Raw genomic sequence first — 18761 nt, forward strand, 5'->3', positions numbered from 1 at the left:
ATTTATAAATTTTACTTCGAGGACTGTTTGATCAAAAATATCAATTTTTAAATTTGGGTTGTGTACCGGTCGGGATTTGTGTTTATTTGTTGTCTTGTTTAGTTGTATATAACACTTTGGGTTGGTAAGTTTCCTGCAATCGTTCCCCATTGTGTTTATTATTTTGTTCTTGTGCAGGATGCGTATCCCCATTACCTACTTTACAAAAGTCATAATTTTTACTGGGAAATTTGCTCAATTTTATTGCGAAATTTACTAAGAAATTCTATAATCTGTTTTTAGACTATCCATAGAAATACAGTCATGGACACAAATTTGGAATATTTTTATTTTTTCTGCAGAGTTAATGCAACCAAAGTCCAGTTGAAATATGTACAATGCATAACCTTTGATCCATGATTTATCCGATCACATTTCTCAAACAAATTATTTTCCTATTTTGTTTGTCGAAAGGAGTAATTTGAGACATAACGCGATAGAATTGGTGAATTTTTAAAATTTGACCTCTACGCATGAGATATTTGACATTTGACCTTATTTACTCTATAACTCCTGAACTAAGCACCCTGTAATATGACATTTAACTTTTATATTCCAACAATGAGAGGAACAATTTGAGATATATTGCAACATGATAGAACAAATTTCACATTTTGGTCCCCATTATGACCTTTGAAAAATGGAACCAATTATAGTTTTATCATTTGAGGTGCAAGGATGCCAACATTATTGGTTCCACTAATGTAGCAATGAGCCTTTGCATCGGGGCCTGAGATTGGAATTCCAGTTTCCTTTCTCACGAAGTAAGGGCTAAGAGTAAAATTGTACAATTGTGTTTGGGAGTGGCCTTCTCTCTTTTCTCTTTTTCCTAGCTATTTTCTTCCATTTCTTGCTTTGTTTATCAAAGCTATCTAGGCCAAATGCATATATTAGCCTACACTGGCTATCCAGGCTTGTGCATTTGTATGAGCTTGGAACGGTCCATGGTTTTCCATGGATTAGCATGTGTTCCTCACGGACCAACCTGGGTAAACAAACAAACAAACAAACAAGACAAAATGCTAACTCAGATATCACCCCATAGCGCCCTATACTATATACAGTAGCAGATTATGATGGATGATTCTTATCTACTATTGTGAATCGGAAACGAGTCTTGTAACAAGACTAGTAATTGCGGCATTGGTTAGTCAGACAATCCGAGCCTTGCGACAAGACTACATGTATTGATTGCGACATTAGTTTCATGAGTCGTGGATCATGGGGATCTGGCAGGTGTCTGTGTCATGCAAGGTGCTATTTTTAGACATCGATGCCGCAATCGTCCATATCAGATATTGTTCGCGTAAATATCAGGTTATTTTCTTTTCCGCATTCATTGTTGCCCCGGAGATCGTTGCATACCTTTTGAGAAACAAACAAATCATTGAATGCAGTTCAGATTCAACCCGCTCATGTCAAAGAAGAAACAGACGAGAGAGGACGGTTGGGATCAGATTGTGTTCAAACTGTGGAATATTTCATGATTTTGATATTAAGCTTTCATCGGATCATTTGTTATGATGAATATAAATGGTTGATAATGTAGTTTTGTAGCCAACGCATACGGTATTCACTAACCAATGCACATTTACAACAGGTCTTCTTAGTTCATCGGTAATGATGTCAGGTAAGCATGATTTTAGTTTAAAGGAAGGTGACCTGATATATTTGGAAAATCAAATTCTTTAAAACTTATGTAGGCCTATAACATAAAATGTCATCCCTTTCAAGCTCTCATGCAAAAAGAACATGTAAATGTTTTTTTGTAAATGTGACTAATTCATAATGGAATTACCGACATTTATACAGCGTGATATTGGTAGTCTACAGTGTTTTTATTAATGATAATCATCATGATCATGTAATATATTGATTTCAAGTGAAAAGCCCTGTTTTTCTCATAAACATATTGAAATTAGAAGTTCCAACTCAGTGTATTTCCAAAGATATCATCAAAAAAACCTGCCTAATTAGTCTCAAATGTGGTATACCATATTTGAGACTAATTCGGCAGTTTTTTGATGATTTGTTGATATTTTACACAGAAATGAATAGTTAATATGTAACAAATTAACAAATAATATAAAGGGCCTCCCTCACTAAATATTGAGAAAGTCCGGACGAAATGTTGTTTAAATTACTTGGCGCAATGTTTTGCAGATTTCCTTTTACAAATTAAATCCTCAATGTTCGATTTCCGTCAAATTTTAATTTGTTATTCTTTATTCAAAATGTTGAAATAATATTAGTAATAGCTGCCGGGAAGGGTTGCTGTCCATTTTAAGCTGGAATAAGTTAAGTGAAAGAAATACCACTGGTTATTTTGGCTATTTAACACGCAGTTCTATGGGAGGACATAAATTCATAATTAAAAAAAATTATGACTTATACTGTCTAACTTTGCTCTATTGACCTACAAAGACAACACATTTGGCCAATTCCATTTAGGTGCAAGTTGGGACATGTGTGAACATTACAAATTATGCAAAAAAAATCGGGTTGAAAAAAAACGAACCAATTTCATGCTATAAGATCGTACATTATGCCTTTAAGCATTATACTGCTAGTACTAGGCGAGCTAGTAACACATCTGTTGCACCACCATCCCAGAACTAAACCAACTTTTTTAGGTTCCTGGGCTGACCCCAAAACATAATCAGGATGTTCCCAAAAATATAAACTGGCCCCAAAAGGTTCATACAAGATGGCGTCCAAAATGGTCGCCAAATGCGACCAAATGGGACCATATATGAAAACTATTTCTGAACCAAACTAACTCTTTTAACTGAATTAAATCGCCCAGCATAAACTCAAGTTGATATAAAGACAAAGAAAGTCCCAAGAGTCAGTGTATTTTCAAAATGGCGCCCAAAATGGCCACCAAATACTGAAAAAAGTTATAAGTTATCATATATCAGGACTTTTCTGAACAAACTATAACTTTTTTGGCTTAATTTAGGGCCTAATATACTTTTAAGATAATGTAAAGGTAAAAACATCCCAGTCATCAGTGTACTTCTGTAATGGCACCTAAAATGGCGCCGACATTGACACTAATACTAAAAATGACTAAAAATTCTCAAATATTAATGCTTATTTAGTCAAATATAAAGTTAAACTTGAGACATCTTTGACCCTGTATGACATAAACAATTTAAAATATATAGCAAGTATTGTTTCCTCCTTATTACAAGTTTACGTCAGTAATGATATTTAGATAAATGGAATTTTCTACAGCGCGTGTCCGCCGCTTTCTACTCACAAACATCTTAAACTGTTAAAAATAAAATAACAAGTATTCCTTCTTCTTCTTCTTTTTCCTATAAAGTGTAGACTTCAGGTACTGAAGATTTCACACTGCAAGTGATAGCACGCGCACGTCCTCATGGACGCAGTCTCTAATTACAGGTGCAGTTACAGGTCCTTTCTCACTATAAAACCCGCTTGATCTTAGTTGGCCATAAGCCCATATCACAATAAATGCCCTGTGCCCCTGGCCTGTGCATTTTCCTTTTTAGTGCAAAAAATGCCACGTTTTGGGCCAAAATAGGACAAATTGCACAATATTTGTGCGTGCATGCACTGGTCCATCAACTACCAAAATTGTCATTTTGGGCAAAAATAGTCTAAAATTGTATTTTTTTTTGCGCAAATTTTACAATCAAACTTAATATTTTCCTTTCATTTTTGTCCTGTACTCAGCAAACTACCAACCACGTGGATTGAATCGTGGACCAAGAGGAAGAGGAGGTGGAGCTGCCAGAGGAGGACGAAGACGGCAAAATCAAAAACAATCAGGGTAAATTGATTCTTTTTGTTTTTCAACTTTGATCAGTGGACTTTTACAGACGGGAGAAGCTAAGTGGGGGGGGGGGGGGAACTTTTAAGTCGGACAAATTTGACGCAAATTGTCAAAAATTGGCTAAAAAGTACAAGCTTATCTTAAATATGAGGGTGGTTAGGAGCTGTTAGGGGAGGTTCCCACATGGCGGAATCTGCCCCTTTGCCGCCTTGGCTACACCATTGACTTTGAAATACATAGATGTTGACCACATGCATGACCAGAGATTTTCAAAACATACCCTAAACAGGATTTGCCCTTTTGAGCAAATAAACAACAACAATAAAGTGCCCCCCTGATAAGAAACTATTTAAAACTGAAGTCCCAAATTGAAGTTAACATTAATTTTGTTAATAGTGCTTCCTCGGATTCAAACAACATTGTGCTTATGACTATATGATTAGAGTTAATAAAATTTGGAGGGGGTTGGGAGACATTTGATTATGTGTCCCCCTCTTTGAAAAGTAGGAGAGGGACATGGCCCCTATCCCCCAGGATTGAGGGGCCTTCCACACATTATCCATCTCTCCATCTGCAGCATATGCCAGAATTCTGCTACTCAAGTGTAATTGGATTTTGTACTTTATAATTATCATGATTATGTTTATTTGCCCATGAGACAGCACTGTATTTTTAGCAAATACACTCGCATTCTATTATTCACATTTTACCTCCTGTATAGCAGCTGAATACCCCACCAAAATCATGGTCAAAGATGTACCCACATTGTAACCTACAGGTGCCCATGTTTTCAGTAACCACTAGGTATATAAGCTTATATAAATACCACCTAATGTATTTTATTGGTGTCATTTTGCCATTTCTCATTTTAGATCTGGAGATCCAGCAGATGGTGAAAATGGAAGTGGGGATCCAAATCGACAACCACGAGATCCACATAGAGGAGCAGGAAGCGGTCAAACAGGTGGAAGAGGACGAGGACTAGGTGGCAGACGTGGCAGAGGGCGCACAAATGCAAACCAGCATGGGTAAGTGGCCTGAATATTTAGAGGAAGAGGACGTAGTGGAGCCAGAGGAGGACGGGGACGACAAAATCCAAATCAATCAGGGTAAATTGCTTGTTTTTGTTTTTCACCTTTGTGGACTTTTTCAGACGGAGGAGCAAAGGAAGGAGGCAACTTTTAAGTGGGACAAATTTGTCGAAAATGTTCAAAAATTGGCTAAAAAGTACAAGCTTATCTAAAATATCAGGTTCTCACATGGGGAAGCTGCTCCCTTTCCCTCCTTGGCTACACCATTGGCTTTGAAAAACATAGATGTTGACCACATGCATGACCTGAGATTTTCAAAACATCATACTGCAGTTACTGTTCATTTCCTATACATAATACACAGTGCTCTCACCATTGACGCGTGACCTCTACAAACAGTGTATGTTATAGGTATAGGGCATTGCCTAGTTAACGTCACTGTGTAAAAAATAACCGGCCAATATTGTTTGTACTCTCTCAAATTCTAGAACATGTCCTGAATTTTTAGCTAATTTAGATGTTTGGATATATTTGCACTTTGGTGTTTTGGTAAGAAAGGGCACACATGGCCTGCCAAATTCCCTGTGTAAATCGAATGCAACTTTTAGTGACTCACTCACTTGTGGACCGCTCTCTTCCGAAGGACATTAAAGCTAAACCACTTGACGGATATTTTTTGTACTTGCTGTCAATCAAGAATAATGTATACATGTAGGCTAAAAACTGAGTACGGTGGGGCATCTGCAAAAGTTCGTACCTCCCTGATATGTAAGTGACAAATAACAGCAAAAACAACTCCCATATCTGTCCATAACTTTGGTCAGTGGAGCGAGCCAGGGCATTTCAAGTGGGTGATTATTGATTGGCAAGTGCCATATTTGGGCATAAGTGCAGTCCACCATTCAATGTGGAGGATGGGCGCGGGCTGGGCTAGACTGTATACGAAATCGATTGATTTTGCTGGAGTAATTTCCTGTTAACCAGGTTTAAGTACTGCAAAGGTCGAATCATGTTTGCTCTGCAGTATAACTGCACTATGTACCCTAAACAGGATCTGCCCTCTTAAGCAAAAAACAAAACAAAACAAAACAAACAAAAAGTGCCCCCTGAGAAGAAAATATTTAAAACTGTCCCGAATTGAATTCATTTGGTAAGTTTACATTTTTAATAGTGCTTGCTCGGAATCAAACAGCAATGTGCTTATGACTTTATGATTAGAGTTGCCAAACTGAAGGGCTTCCACACATTATCCATCTCTCCATCTGCAGCATATGCCAGAATTCTGCTACTCAAGCGTAAGCGGCGGATTGTGTGCTTTATAATTATCATGATTATATTTATTTGCCAATGAGACAGCTCTGTACCTTTTAGCAGTTTACACTCGCATTCTATTTTTCACATATTACCACCTGTATAGCCGTTAAATACCCCACCCAAATCATGGTCAAATATGTACCCATACACTTCTAGTGCCCGTTTCTATTCATCGTTATGTATTCTTCTCCCGTGCATTATTTTCGCGAACTACCCTTCACAGCCCAAATTATATAAACCTGCACGCTAAACAATGCATTATCTAAAACCTGCACGCTAAACAATAGATTCTAGATAATACGTGCACGCTCAAATACTAGAAATACTACTTACACATAACCATATAGTAGAGTTAGGTGACGCTTTCGACACAGAGGTCACATAACTATATAATTGTCTGTTCGATATATATACCATCAAAAAAGTACGAATATACATTCTGTGGTGTTAAAATGGTATAGTTACAAACGGTGTTCTATAATAGGGTACAATTACCGAATAGGGTGCAACTCGTTAGACTTGAGTCCAGTCCTCGTTTACGGAGTTTAGGGTTAGGGTTTAGGGTTGGGGTAGGGCAGTCTTGTAATAAGACTAGTAGAGTTGCACCCTATTCGGCAATCGCTCGTGCAAAGGGCAGATCATTGTCATAAATTATGTTTAATGACCTCAAATAAATCAAACATCAATTGAGAATAATCGAGCTTCTATTAATTAAAAAGGGCCAAAAACAGGTGGATCATAATTATGCAAGATGACACCATTGCAAAATATTCAGCATTTTACAAATGAAATACATGTAGGCCTATATCTAAAATAACATAGCCGGGCCCGGGAAACACACACTAGCGCATAATATCATGATCATGCTTTATAATACCATAGGCCTTCAAACACATGTGTTTGAAGGCTAGTATGATAATACTGAACAAATTGTTAAATCCCAATGTCGTGTGTTTTAATATAAGTAGATTTTAAAGTTCAAATTATTCGCTACTTGCACGGTTCCGCCATTATGCACTATGTGCGGGAGAGCCTCGAACTGGCAGCATACATGAATGGGAATTGAACTAGTCATAACGTTCTGTGTAAGGTTACATAATTCTTCCTTTCATGTATGCTGCCAGTTCGAGGCTCTCCCCGCACATAGTGCATAATGGCGGAACCGTGCAAGTAGCGAATAGAGCTATAAAGTCCAGTTGATATTCACCGTAGTACAGTGCTCTCTGTGTTCGAAACCACGATATTAAATGATCACAACATAAAGTCAATTGGTTACACACCATAAGTTACTAAAGTATGACGTATGGCGCAATCGATACCATTGATAGCTAACTTATACGGGATTGATTTTCTTTACCAGTTAAATGCTACGTAGCTGGTCAATGTCCTGACGGTGTTTTTAAAATGTAAGATATTTTCCCTAATATTAAAACTAATATAATGAATGCAGCAATTAATATTGCCTATTGTTTTAATAGGCCTACACTCAAAGTGTATGACGGATAATGTACTCGTGCAAATACATTCGTCAAGATAATTGCACTTGCCATGGAGTTATTGCATTTAGCTCTTGAGCCTATCGGCTCTCGAGCTAAATGCAATAACTCCACGGCGCGTGCGATTATCTTGACGAATGCATTGCACTCAGTTCATTATCCTTATCATAATGTAACCTACAGGTGTTCATGTTTTCAGTAACCACAAGGTATATAAGCTTATATAAATACCACCTAATGTATTTTATTGATGTCATTTCGCCATTTCTCATTTTAGATCAGGAAATCCAGGAGATGGTGAAAATGGAAGTGGGGGTCCAAATCGACAACCACGAGATGCACATAGAGGAGCAGGAAGCGGTCAAACAGGTGGGAGAGGACGAGGACGTGGTGGCATACGTGGCAGAGGGCGAACAAATCCAAACCAGCATAGGTAAGTTGTCTGAATATTGAACCACAAGGTATATATATATAAGCTTATATAAATACCACCTAATGTATTTTATTGATGTCATTTTGCCATTTCTCATTTTAGATCAGGAAATCCAGGAGATGGTGAAAATGGAAGTGGGGGTCCAAGTCGACAACCACGAGATGCACATAGAGGAGCAGGAAGCGGTCAAACAGGTGGGAGAGGACGAGGACTAGATGGCAGACGTGGCAGAGGGCGAACAAATCCAAACCAGCATAGGTAGGTTGTCTGAATATTGAACCACAAGGTATATATATATAAGCTTATATAAATACCACCTAATGTATTTTATTGTGTCATTTTGCCATTTCTCATTTCTCATTTTATATAGATCTGGAGATACAGCAGAAGGTGAATATGGAAGCGGGGGTCCAAATCGACAACCACGAGATGCACATAGAGGAGCAGGAGGAGGACGAGGACGTGGTGGCATACGTGGCAGAGGACGTACAAATACAAACCAGCATAGGTAAGTGGTCTGAATATTGAACCACAAGGTATATAAGCTTATAAATACCACATAATGTACTTTATTGATGTCATTTTGCCATTTCTCATTTTAGATCTGGAGATCCAGCAGATGGTGAAAATGGAAGTGGGGATCCAAATCGACAACCACGAGATGCACATAGAGGAGGAGGAAGAGAACGAGGACGTGATGACATACGTGGCAGAGGGCGAACAAATCCAAACCAGCATAGGTAAGTGGTTTGAATATTGAACCACAAGGTATATAAGCTTATATAAATACCACGTAATGTATTTTATTGATGTAATTTCGCCATTTCTCATTTTAGATCTGGAAATCCAGGAGATGGTGAAAATGGAAGTGGGGGTCCAAATCGACAACCAAAAGATGATGCACATAGAAGAGGAGGAACCGGACAAACAGGCGGAAGAGGACGTAGTGGAACACGTGGCAGAGGGCAAACAAATCCAAACCAGCATGGGTAAGATGGTTCAAGCAGGATGTTAGCTACCCGTCCACCTGCTACCCGACGAGCAGTTTGCTCCTGGGTCAAGCAAAATTAATGCATGTGACATATGCTAAATTCGTCGGCTGTATTCCATAGTGGCGTATAGTGATTTTTGGTCATTTTTTGAAAATTGGCACATATGTTTTTAATGATGTTCTCTTTCATTTTTCTAAGTCTCATCAGTCATAATTAGCTAATTAGTATAGTTACAAAGTGACATTTTTTGTATTCCATAGTGGCGTATCGACCATACGCCATTTTTTATACACATTTTATAATTATGAAATATCGGCAAAAATGAAAAACATCGTATGTCATAGTGGCGTACGCGTATCGGACCTATACGCCACTATGGAATACGAACGACGAAAAGTAACGCCATAGGGATTACACGGCGACCGAGGTGGCGTACGGTTAACGTAAGGTTAGGGTATTGCGTTTTGTTCGTTTTCCATAGTGACGTATAGTTTTATTGTCAGTTTGCCAGCAATAGTATGTATTTATTTCTTTTGAAAAATATATAACAATAAAATCTATTTAGTTTACTACAGAAATTTCACATCATTTACAAAATATAATGAATGTCTGATTTACACAACTCGATTTTAGATTGGCATTTCTTCAAACCCGATTTTCTCGAAAAGTTGTTTATTCGCGGCGCCCCACTATACGCCACTATGGAATACGGACGACGAATTCTAAAAACAATGCTTTAATAAGTTCTGTGAACTCAAAACAAGACCAGACTAAGAAATTAAGGCTATATCATTAGCTATTTGAACTGACAAGACCCCCCCAGAAGGTGCAGAGCTCTGGTTTAAAAAAGCTTCTAAATATTTAAGCTCAAACCTCAATAGCTTTACCACCATTCTTACCCATTCTTACATGCTGCTGATTTGCATGACCCTTGAATATTTGTTGCCTGTTTTGTTCTATTTCTCAGATTTTCTGGAAACGCAGCCGATGGTGGAGATAGAACTGTTCCAAATCAATCAAGAGAGGCTTGCGGTCCACCAAATCCTCGCCGCATCCGAAGACTTGGATGCAAGGGTTTAGAGGCATTACTCGAAGAGGATCCTTCCGAATTAGTGTTTAAGTTTTTGTCAACGCAAAGTGGGTTCATAGAGCTTTTAAATGAGATGGATATCCAACGTGATTTGATGGCTTTAATCGTTAACTTGTTATGTCGGGTGTGTGAAAGCTCAGCATCATCATCTCAGAGTTTAAGTACACTTCTCTGTAAGGTCTACCAAGAGTCGCAGTTCATCACACGCCATCTGACTCAATATATCACCAACATGATGAGCCAGACCGGTCACAGTCCTACTGTAGCAGAGCAAGTACAAAATGTCACTACCATCCTTGTGGCGATGCTCCAGCGTCTCCCAAGCTCCGTCAATCATGTGAATGTTGTGGTGATTCTGCTGCAGGATGCAGTACCAGCTTTGGAAGGGAGAGGTGTCCTCTTTAATCTGGAGATAAAGAACACGCTGCAAAGATTGGTGGAATATCAGGAAGAACTGAAACGTGAAACTGTAGAACAAAAGAGCAAGCCACAACGTCGGAAACACCAAGTAGGCAGCACTGGACCTCCACCAGATGACTTTCGTCAAATACCAATCTTTCCAACTATTGGTGACTTAAATATTGATGTCAAACCTTACCTGAGAAAGAATATTGTAGATGGAGGTTATACGGATGTAAATCATTACTTAGATGTGCAATTCAGATTGCTTAGAGAAGATTTTGTTGCGCCATTACGATCTGGCATCAAAGAATATCAAGATATGAAGAGGGCGCCTCAAGGTAAACGAAATCAATGTCCAAAAGATATACGAATCTATGATGGCGTACAGATAGAATATCCAATGTGTTCGTGGAATGGGATCATGTACCGTGTACACTTTGACCACACCAAATTTCAACGCCGTCAATGGCAATCTTCCAAGAGACTTATTTTTGGTTCACTTGTGTGTTTATCAAGCGATGATTTTCAAACAATGCTGTTTGCAACGGTAGCCGATAGCAAGCCAGCAGATTTGGAGCAAGGATTTGTGGATTTGAGGTTCGAGAACAGAGATATACTGAAAGAGATTAAAGATGAGGTTTTCGTCATGGCCGAGACATCTGCTTACTTTGAAGCTTATCGCCATGTTCTTGAAGGTCTGCAGCAAATTAAAAGACATACATTGCCTCTTCAAAGGTACATCATTGATGTTGCAATACGTATCGATGCGCCTGAGTATTTGCGCCAAAACCCAGCAGTAAGATACGATTTGAGTCCTCTTGTGGCCGAATCGACGCTGTCAGATAATATCAAAGAAGATGATGAGCAAGATGATGAAGGAGGCCTTGTTAGACGTATGAAAGGCTTGGGTGTGACAAGTCGAAATCGACATTCAGCAACCCAGGCAAGCTCAGTGCGTGTAATGGGCAGTCACTGGCCATCAGAAACGAAGCTAAAGCTGAACAGCTGTCAAATGGGGGCACTTAAAATGGCCCTTACAAAGGAGCTCGCTGTCATTCAAGGGCCACCTGGAACAGGCAAGACATATATAAGTCTCAAGATCGTTCAAGCTTTGTTACATAATAGTCGAGTGTGGTCCAATGAAAACTATAATGTGGATGAAGAAAAAGGGAAAACACGCCCTCTACTTGTGGTGTGTTTTACCAACCACGCCCTGGATCAATTTCTCGAAGGCATTTTGAAGTTTCAGAACAGAGGGATTGTCCGTATTGGTGGTCGTAGTGCAAGTGAGGCTTTGAAGTCATACAACCTGAATGTCTTGAAACGAGAGGTGCGAAAGAGGAGACAAGTCCCTCGCCATATTCGTGAAGAAATTCGCAATATTTTAAGATCAATGGCAAAGTATCGTCAACCTATGGAAGTGGCACAGAAACGAATCGCAATGGCAACACATGCTGTACTGAATGAAGATAATCTACGTCCATATATGATTAAGTCTCAATATGACAGCCTCGTAGACTTCTGCCCACCACCACAGAACTTAAGGGAAGTTTCAGCACCCAAAATGTTGACCTGGCTTGGCCTCACAGGGAACTTCCATGTTGCAATTGATGAGAGTGATCAGTTTGACACGGAAGAAGGTAATTCTCTAGAATCGTCAGAGGAGATGGAAATAGATGAGGAAGCAGATGTTTTTGAAGAGCAGCGGATGCTGGATGATCAAGACCTTGCCGACAGAGATATTCATATCAAAGGATATGATGTCAGACAGGAGTTCGCTTTGGATGCCGATGCAATGGAAACAGGTGAAAAGGAAGCTCTTGGTAATAAATATGAATGGCAGCAAGCAACCAAACGAAAGTCACGTATCAAACAGATCATAAAGCGTAAACTCCAATCAAAGGAAAGACTCACTGAATTCCAGGCAAGAAGAATCACAAATGTGTGGACTGTTCCAGCTATGACACGATGGCAGTTGTACCGATACTGGATGAGTAAGTATCGTAAACGACAAGCAGAGATACTGTTTGAAAAGCAAGAAACCGGACAAGAAACATATGAACGATTAGTAGGGCAACTGAAAGAGATCAGAACTGAAGAAGATTTAGCCATCTTGAATGGATCCAAGGTAATCGGTATGACAACAACTGGCGCCGCAAAGTATCGATCTTTGCTGCAGAGGATCAAACCAAGAATCATCGTAGTGGAAGAAGCTGCCGAAGTCCTCGAGTCACATATTATCACAACACTTAGTAGGGACTGCCAACAGCTGATTTTGATAGGTGATCATCAACAACTGAGGCCCAATCCAACTGTCTACGAACTGGCAAAAGATTTCAAGCTTGATATCTCATTGTTTGAGAGGATGGTTGACAACGGCTTGCCATGTCAGAAGCTGATCCAGCAGCACCGTATGAGGCCTGAAATATCTGGTATCATGAAGCTGAAGCATTTCTATCCTAACCTACTAGACCACAGCAAAGTCAAACTCTTTGAGAACATCAAAGGAGTAGGAACCAATGTGTTCTTTCTTGACCATGATAAATTAGAAGCCAGGGCAGATGACACCAAGAGTCACTCAAACAAACACGAAGCAGAGTTTCTGGTCTCCCTCTGCCGCTACTTCATGCAGCAAGGCTATGAACCTGGACAGATAACCATTCTTACAACCTACAGTGCTCAGCTGCTCAACTTCAAGCACTTGATGCAGAAAGATTTGTTCAAAGGTGTCCGTGTGAGTGCTGTTGATGGCTACCAAGGAGAAGAGAATGATATCATACTTCTTTCCTTGGTCCGTAGCAATAGGGAAGGCAGTATTGGTTTCTTGAAGGTGGCTAACCGAGTGTGTGTAGCACTGTCACGAGCTAAAAAGGGACTGTTCTGCATCGGTAATTTCGGTCTCCTAGCAAGTAAAGGTGATTTGTGGAAGGATATTGTTGCTTTGATGAAAAACAATGGCAACTTTGGAACTCGACTAAAACTGGTGTGTCATAATCATCCAGACACTGCTACAGAGGTGAGCCTTCCGAACGATTTCACAAAAGTTCCAGAAGGGGGATGCGACAAACCGTGCGAGGCAAGACTCCAATGTGGTCATGCCTGTTCCATGACGTGTCATCCAAGGGATCCACAACATCTAGAGTACAGGTGTCTGAAGCCTTGCACAAAGGTGGTCTCTGGATGTCCATCGAAACATCCCTGTACCAAGTCCTGCTACCAAGATTGCGTAGAGAAGTGTACTAAACCAATGGACAAGCAGCTTCCTTGTGGACACCGAGCAATGGTTCCATGTCACCAAGACACACAGTTAGCCATCTGCCACCATCCATGTGAGAGAAGACTGACACGGTGTGGTCACCCTTGCAAGAATGAGTGTGGGGAAAAGTGTACTACTAAATGTCAAGAAATAGTCTTGCGTTCTGACCTACCATGTGGACACAAGACGACAATGATGAAATGTTCAGCTGATCCGGAAGACTGCACTTATCCATGTGGAATGGAACTTCTTTGCGGGCACAAATGCATAGGAACCTGTGGGAAATGTCAGCGAGGGCGCCTTCATATGCAATGCAGACAGAAATGTGATCGCACATTGGTTTGTGGTCATGCATGTAAGGAGCCTTGTACCAAATCATGTCCTCCTTGCCAGAAGCGATGCCAAAATAGATGCATCCACAGAAAGTGTCAAAACAAGTGTGGCTATCCATGTACTCCTTGTATGAAACCATGTGAATGGCAATGTCTGCATCACCAATGTAATAATCCATGCAGCAAGCCATGTAACAGAGAGCCGTGCACTGAGCCATGTATGAAGAAGCTGAAAAAATGTGGTCACCCTTGCATAGGGCTCTGTGGAGAAACTTGTCCTAACAAATGTCGCATATGTGACAAAGAGGAGGTAACAGAGATACTATTCGGCAGTGAGGATGAACCAAACGCTCGATTTGTTCAACTGGAAGACTGTGGCCATGTGATAGAGGTTGAGGCTTTAGACAGCTGGATGGAAACGGCTGACCAGGCAGTCACAGGAGAGAAGATTGATATACAGCTCAAAACGTGTCCCAAGTGCAAGACATTAATCCGAAATAATCTTCGCTATGGTAACGTCATCAAAAAGATGCTGACAGACATTGAAGGAGTGAAAAAACGGATGTTTGGAGATGAGGCTGAAATTAAATCCAGAAGCTCCAGATTGATTTCAAAAGTAAGGCGCACCGAGTATCTTAATAAATTAAGCTCTCAAGCAGTGCTCCACTTGAACAACTTGGTATCAGGTTTTCCAACACTGGAACAAGTCACTCTTGCTGAGAACCTACTCAATCTGCTGTCCATGATAGCAACCATCCGTAAGAAAGCAGCTGATGAGATCACACATGAAGATCACTTGGCAAGCAGGAATAGTATACATCAGCAGCTGAAAGGCTTTGACGTTTTGCTAATAAAACCACGTATGCGGATGATAGACCAGGAGTTGGAGGATGTGAGCCGTGAGTTGAAGAGATTGTCCCTGATGACGCAGATGGCGATCATTGAGTGCAGAGCAAAGGAGCAGAAACGACAGGATGAATTGCCAGTCCGTGCAAATCTTATTAGGGTAGGTACAAAGAAAATTAGTGGTTTCAAAGTGTAAATAAATAAGGTTAACAGTGTTCATAAAGCATGAATGATGCTAAAAAAAATCCACTCACTATCTATGACATGAGACTCTGATCTTTTGTTTGAATGGAGATTCAAATTCATCTGCTCTTGAACTTGCATACCAATAGATGATGGAAGTGTGAAGCGCAGGTTCCAGATTCAAGTATTTAGGAGTCTATCGAGAAATGTTTTTAAGTATTTAGGTTTGGCGAATATTCATCAAATTACATTGTTTTTGATCATTCTTTGTAATGTTCAGCTAAATCTGACTCACAAACATGTTGATTTCAATTATTAAGCAGAGATCACTTGCCATATTGCAACTTGTGATTATATGGAGCAGCATGGCACACTGGTTAAGGTCTTTGCCTTGTGTGCGAGAGTCCCGGGTTCAATTCACTGCAGGAACAACAAAATATCCGCTCCCCCCGTGGTTCATCTGATAAAGACGGGGCAGATGATGCATGATGAAATACCTCGTTACAGTCGGTTCCGATCAGGGTTACGCCCGATCGTCGGCTACACTTGCATGTAAAAATACCCTGACCAGCTATCTACGGCGACCCTCTTCACCAGGTCACTTGTGCCTGGCCGAAGTTTCGTCAGCGTTTATTTCCTAGGTTATTTGCTGTCAGTGCCTAGATATGCTCGACATAAAAATAAATATAAATAAAAGGCAGATTGTATAAATGAAGTTTGGCATTTTGACTACCAATAGCATGCTTGCATTTCAAACTGTGATTCAATCAACTAATTAAAACCCTCCTCTACACATGCAAATGATTTGTAGGCCCACCCATAAGTTTTTAATGTTTATTGAAAAGACTGCTTCCTTCAGATACAACATTGGATCCTCAGTATATGGAGCTACAAAGTACAAATTTGGTGGAACTTAGCTTCATTTATGTTGCAACAGTAATTAATGGAAGCTAGTACCAGTCATTTTGATTCCTGTAAATTCTTGTGTTAAGAAGGTCCTTGTGGCAATTTTTATAACCTTTTTATTTGAATTATTCTTTTTCCTAATCACAGGTCAAACGAATGCTTACTAATGGCCTACCTTTGACTGATGACAAATCACAGGAAGTGCAGACATTACTGAGGTGCCTGGACATGCGCGTAGGTGGATTAAGCATAGTATTGATGATTAACGCGTCAACATCGTCAAAGCAATGGGTATGAGCCAAGGTCACTGGTTCATGTGCCCTAACGGTCATATAGGGTCCACAACTTATAAGTTCCCCCTAAATACTTATTAGAATAAATCAAATATGCGTGCAATGTTGTGTATTAAAAGTGGAATTTGTGTAGATTATTAGCGTAGTGTATTATGCTTCGAATATGTGTTTTTTTTCAATATAAACCTGCAAAGAAATACAATCTAGTATAAATCTGAAAGAAAAAACAAATTTTATGTTGTAATGGGATAGTTAAATTTAAGAAATAATATGAGCTAATTTTAACCCACTGCATCCTACTCATCTGAGTAGGTGTAATAACTACATGTATATATGATAAACAAGAAACATTTATTTCTGTGACTATAGAAATATTAGACATTTTAATGCTGTATGTGCAATCGGTGTCACTGTAGTTGTGAAAATTAGATAAGAAGTTTGCATTTAAGTACATATTATTTTATTTTTAATATTTATCTTTATTCTGGATACTCTTTCAATACAAAGTGCTGGTCTTCCAAGAGGTTCAGGTTTAATATGTAAACAGAAAATATATATTAATATACAGACGTACATATAGTACGATCATGGAATTTAAATGACATTGTACATATGCATAATAGTAAAAGAAAAATATATACAAACGTGCATGGAAACACTTGCGCACGTGCATGCTTGCCCACAAACCCTTACGTGCGCGCGTACGTACCCACATGCATGCGCATGCATACCTGCAAACACTTGTATTCGCGTGCGTATCCACAGACCCTTGCTCGTGTTATGTACCCGAAGACATTTGCGAGCACACAGAAGTCGACCAAAGTGGCTATACAGGGTGTCCCAGAAAAAAATACCGAGCGAATAAAATTGAACGTAAGTCGAGAAATACACATTAGAAATAAGCTTATTTTGTTGTGCATCACATACGAAGATTTCATTTGACTCTGTTGCCTGGTTGTGAAAAAATGAACGATAATACGTGCATCAATTCAGTTCATTCCAAGTTTGATCATTAGGCGATTTGTTCATACTCGCTCACCGCTTTGTGTATCTCATTAAATTTAGTTCACATTATCTATTTTATAATCGAACGGTGTTATGTAATGCATGCTTTCACTGAAGATGAATAACAGTTTGTCCGAGAAATTTTCTGCAATTGGAAGTTGCCCAACCTCAATTCTTTGTTGCGCAAGTATGTTATATTTTAACTTTCCAAACAACATTTGAGTCAAGAATAACAATGATCAAGTGCTTACAGCTTTACGTGTGATTTTTGATACCATGCAACATTAAAGTTTTAAAAGATTTAAACTTTGCATTACAATTTCTTGGAAATATTCCAAAAACATTAATGTGTGTGAGAAATTTTTAAAGCCAGCTGGAATTCTTTATGCATATTTGTATCAACATTAACGAAAAAATATATTTACAAGACAGTACGAGCATCATCTTACATGCAAGCTTTAATTTTTAATATCGCGCAGGTTTTCAAATTTTACAAAACCTAATTAAATGTTTTGCAAGAAAAAGATTGTTTGAAGAAAAGAACGAAAAGGATTTCACGGAACAAAATATGAAGCCCATTGACAGTTAACCACTAGTATCGTGTGCATTGTGTTGAACGATCTTTCTTTCAAACTTGGACTGAAGTGAATTGATGCATGCGTTATGTAATCGCTCATTTCTTCGCGATCAGTCAACTGATTCCAGTAAAATTGGCATATAAGATGCAGAATATTAAAGAATAAAATCATGTGAAAATTGTCCAGAATTAATCAAATTGAAAGGGAAGTGATTTTTACCCTAAAAAACACGTGATTTTCAAGCAATCCTGAGAACACCGCCACTGGTTAAAACAATCAAGTATGCAATGCATTATGTATTGAAAAATACTTTTTGTTCTTGAACTTGTATTTTAAAAGTATTACTGTTTTCATATGTGCTATTTTTTCACCAATGAAATAAGAAAAATCTGGTATTAATCTGAAAGGAAAACAAATCTTGCAATAGATGCTCTTTCTAACACTGCCACTGGTTATAAACAATTAAGTATGCAATGTTTATTATTTTACATATTATAATGTACTTAAAGCCATATTATAACATTATCATACAAAATAGATTAGCATTTCTTTGCCATAAAATGTTAGTTTTTACTGTCAGATATATCCCCTTTTATTTTTGAACCGAACAACTACGGCAAAGCAAAGAAAATTGGAATTTACTACCAGCGCGTATGTCGCCAATACGTACCACTCCTTCGGTCATGTTATGGTACGACCCTTTGTTGTGTAGATCACCGTCCCGCACGCCGTGTACGTACTGTGTGTTATGAACATTGTG

At 39.0% G+C, this 18761-nt stretch overlaps 1 protein-coding gene across 1 annotated transcript; it reads left to right on the forward strand.

Moving 5' to 3' along the window:
• Window positions 1-1263: 1263 nt before the first annotated feature.
• Window positions 1264-17314, forward strand: LOC140135905 (NFX1-type zinc finger-containing protein 1-like). Its single transcript, XM_072157574.1, has 10 exons — window positions 1264-1669; window positions 3745-3841; window positions 4717-4872; window positions 7963-8118; window positions 8221-8376; window positions 8489-8626; window positions 8721-8858; window positions 8955-9107; window positions 10078-15196; window positions 16273-17314. The coding sequence occupies exons 1-10, from the start codon at window positions 1660-1662 to the stop codon at window positions 16420-16422; spliced, it is 6273 nt and encodes a 2090-aa protein (XP_072013675.1). The 5' UTR covers window positions 1264-1659; the 3' UTR covers window positions 16423-17314.
• Window positions 17315-18761: the final 1447 nt, after the last annotated feature.

This window comes from Amphiura filiformis, chromosome 16, assembly GCF_039555335.1.
Source record: "Amphiura filiformis chromosome 16, Afil_fr2py, whole genome shotgun sequence".
Taxonomy (NCBI): domain Eukaryota; kingdom Metazoa; phylum Echinodermata; class Ophiuroidea; order Amphilepidida; family Amphiuridae; genus Amphiura; species Amphiura filiformis.

What these genes read in the sequence shown, in the direction of transcription:
- LOC140135905 (XM_072157574.1), top strand. An exon ending in ACAAATCCAAACCAGCATAG is followed by an intron (nt 8,119 to 8,220) that starts GTAAGTTGTCTG and finishes TTCTCATTTTAG; the next exon opens with ATCAGGAAATCCAGGAGATG. An exon ending in ACAAATCCAAACCAGCATAG is followed by an intron (nt 8,859 to 8,954) that starts GTAAGTGGTTTG and finishes TTCTCATTTTAG; the next exon opens with ATCTGGAAATCCAGGAGATG.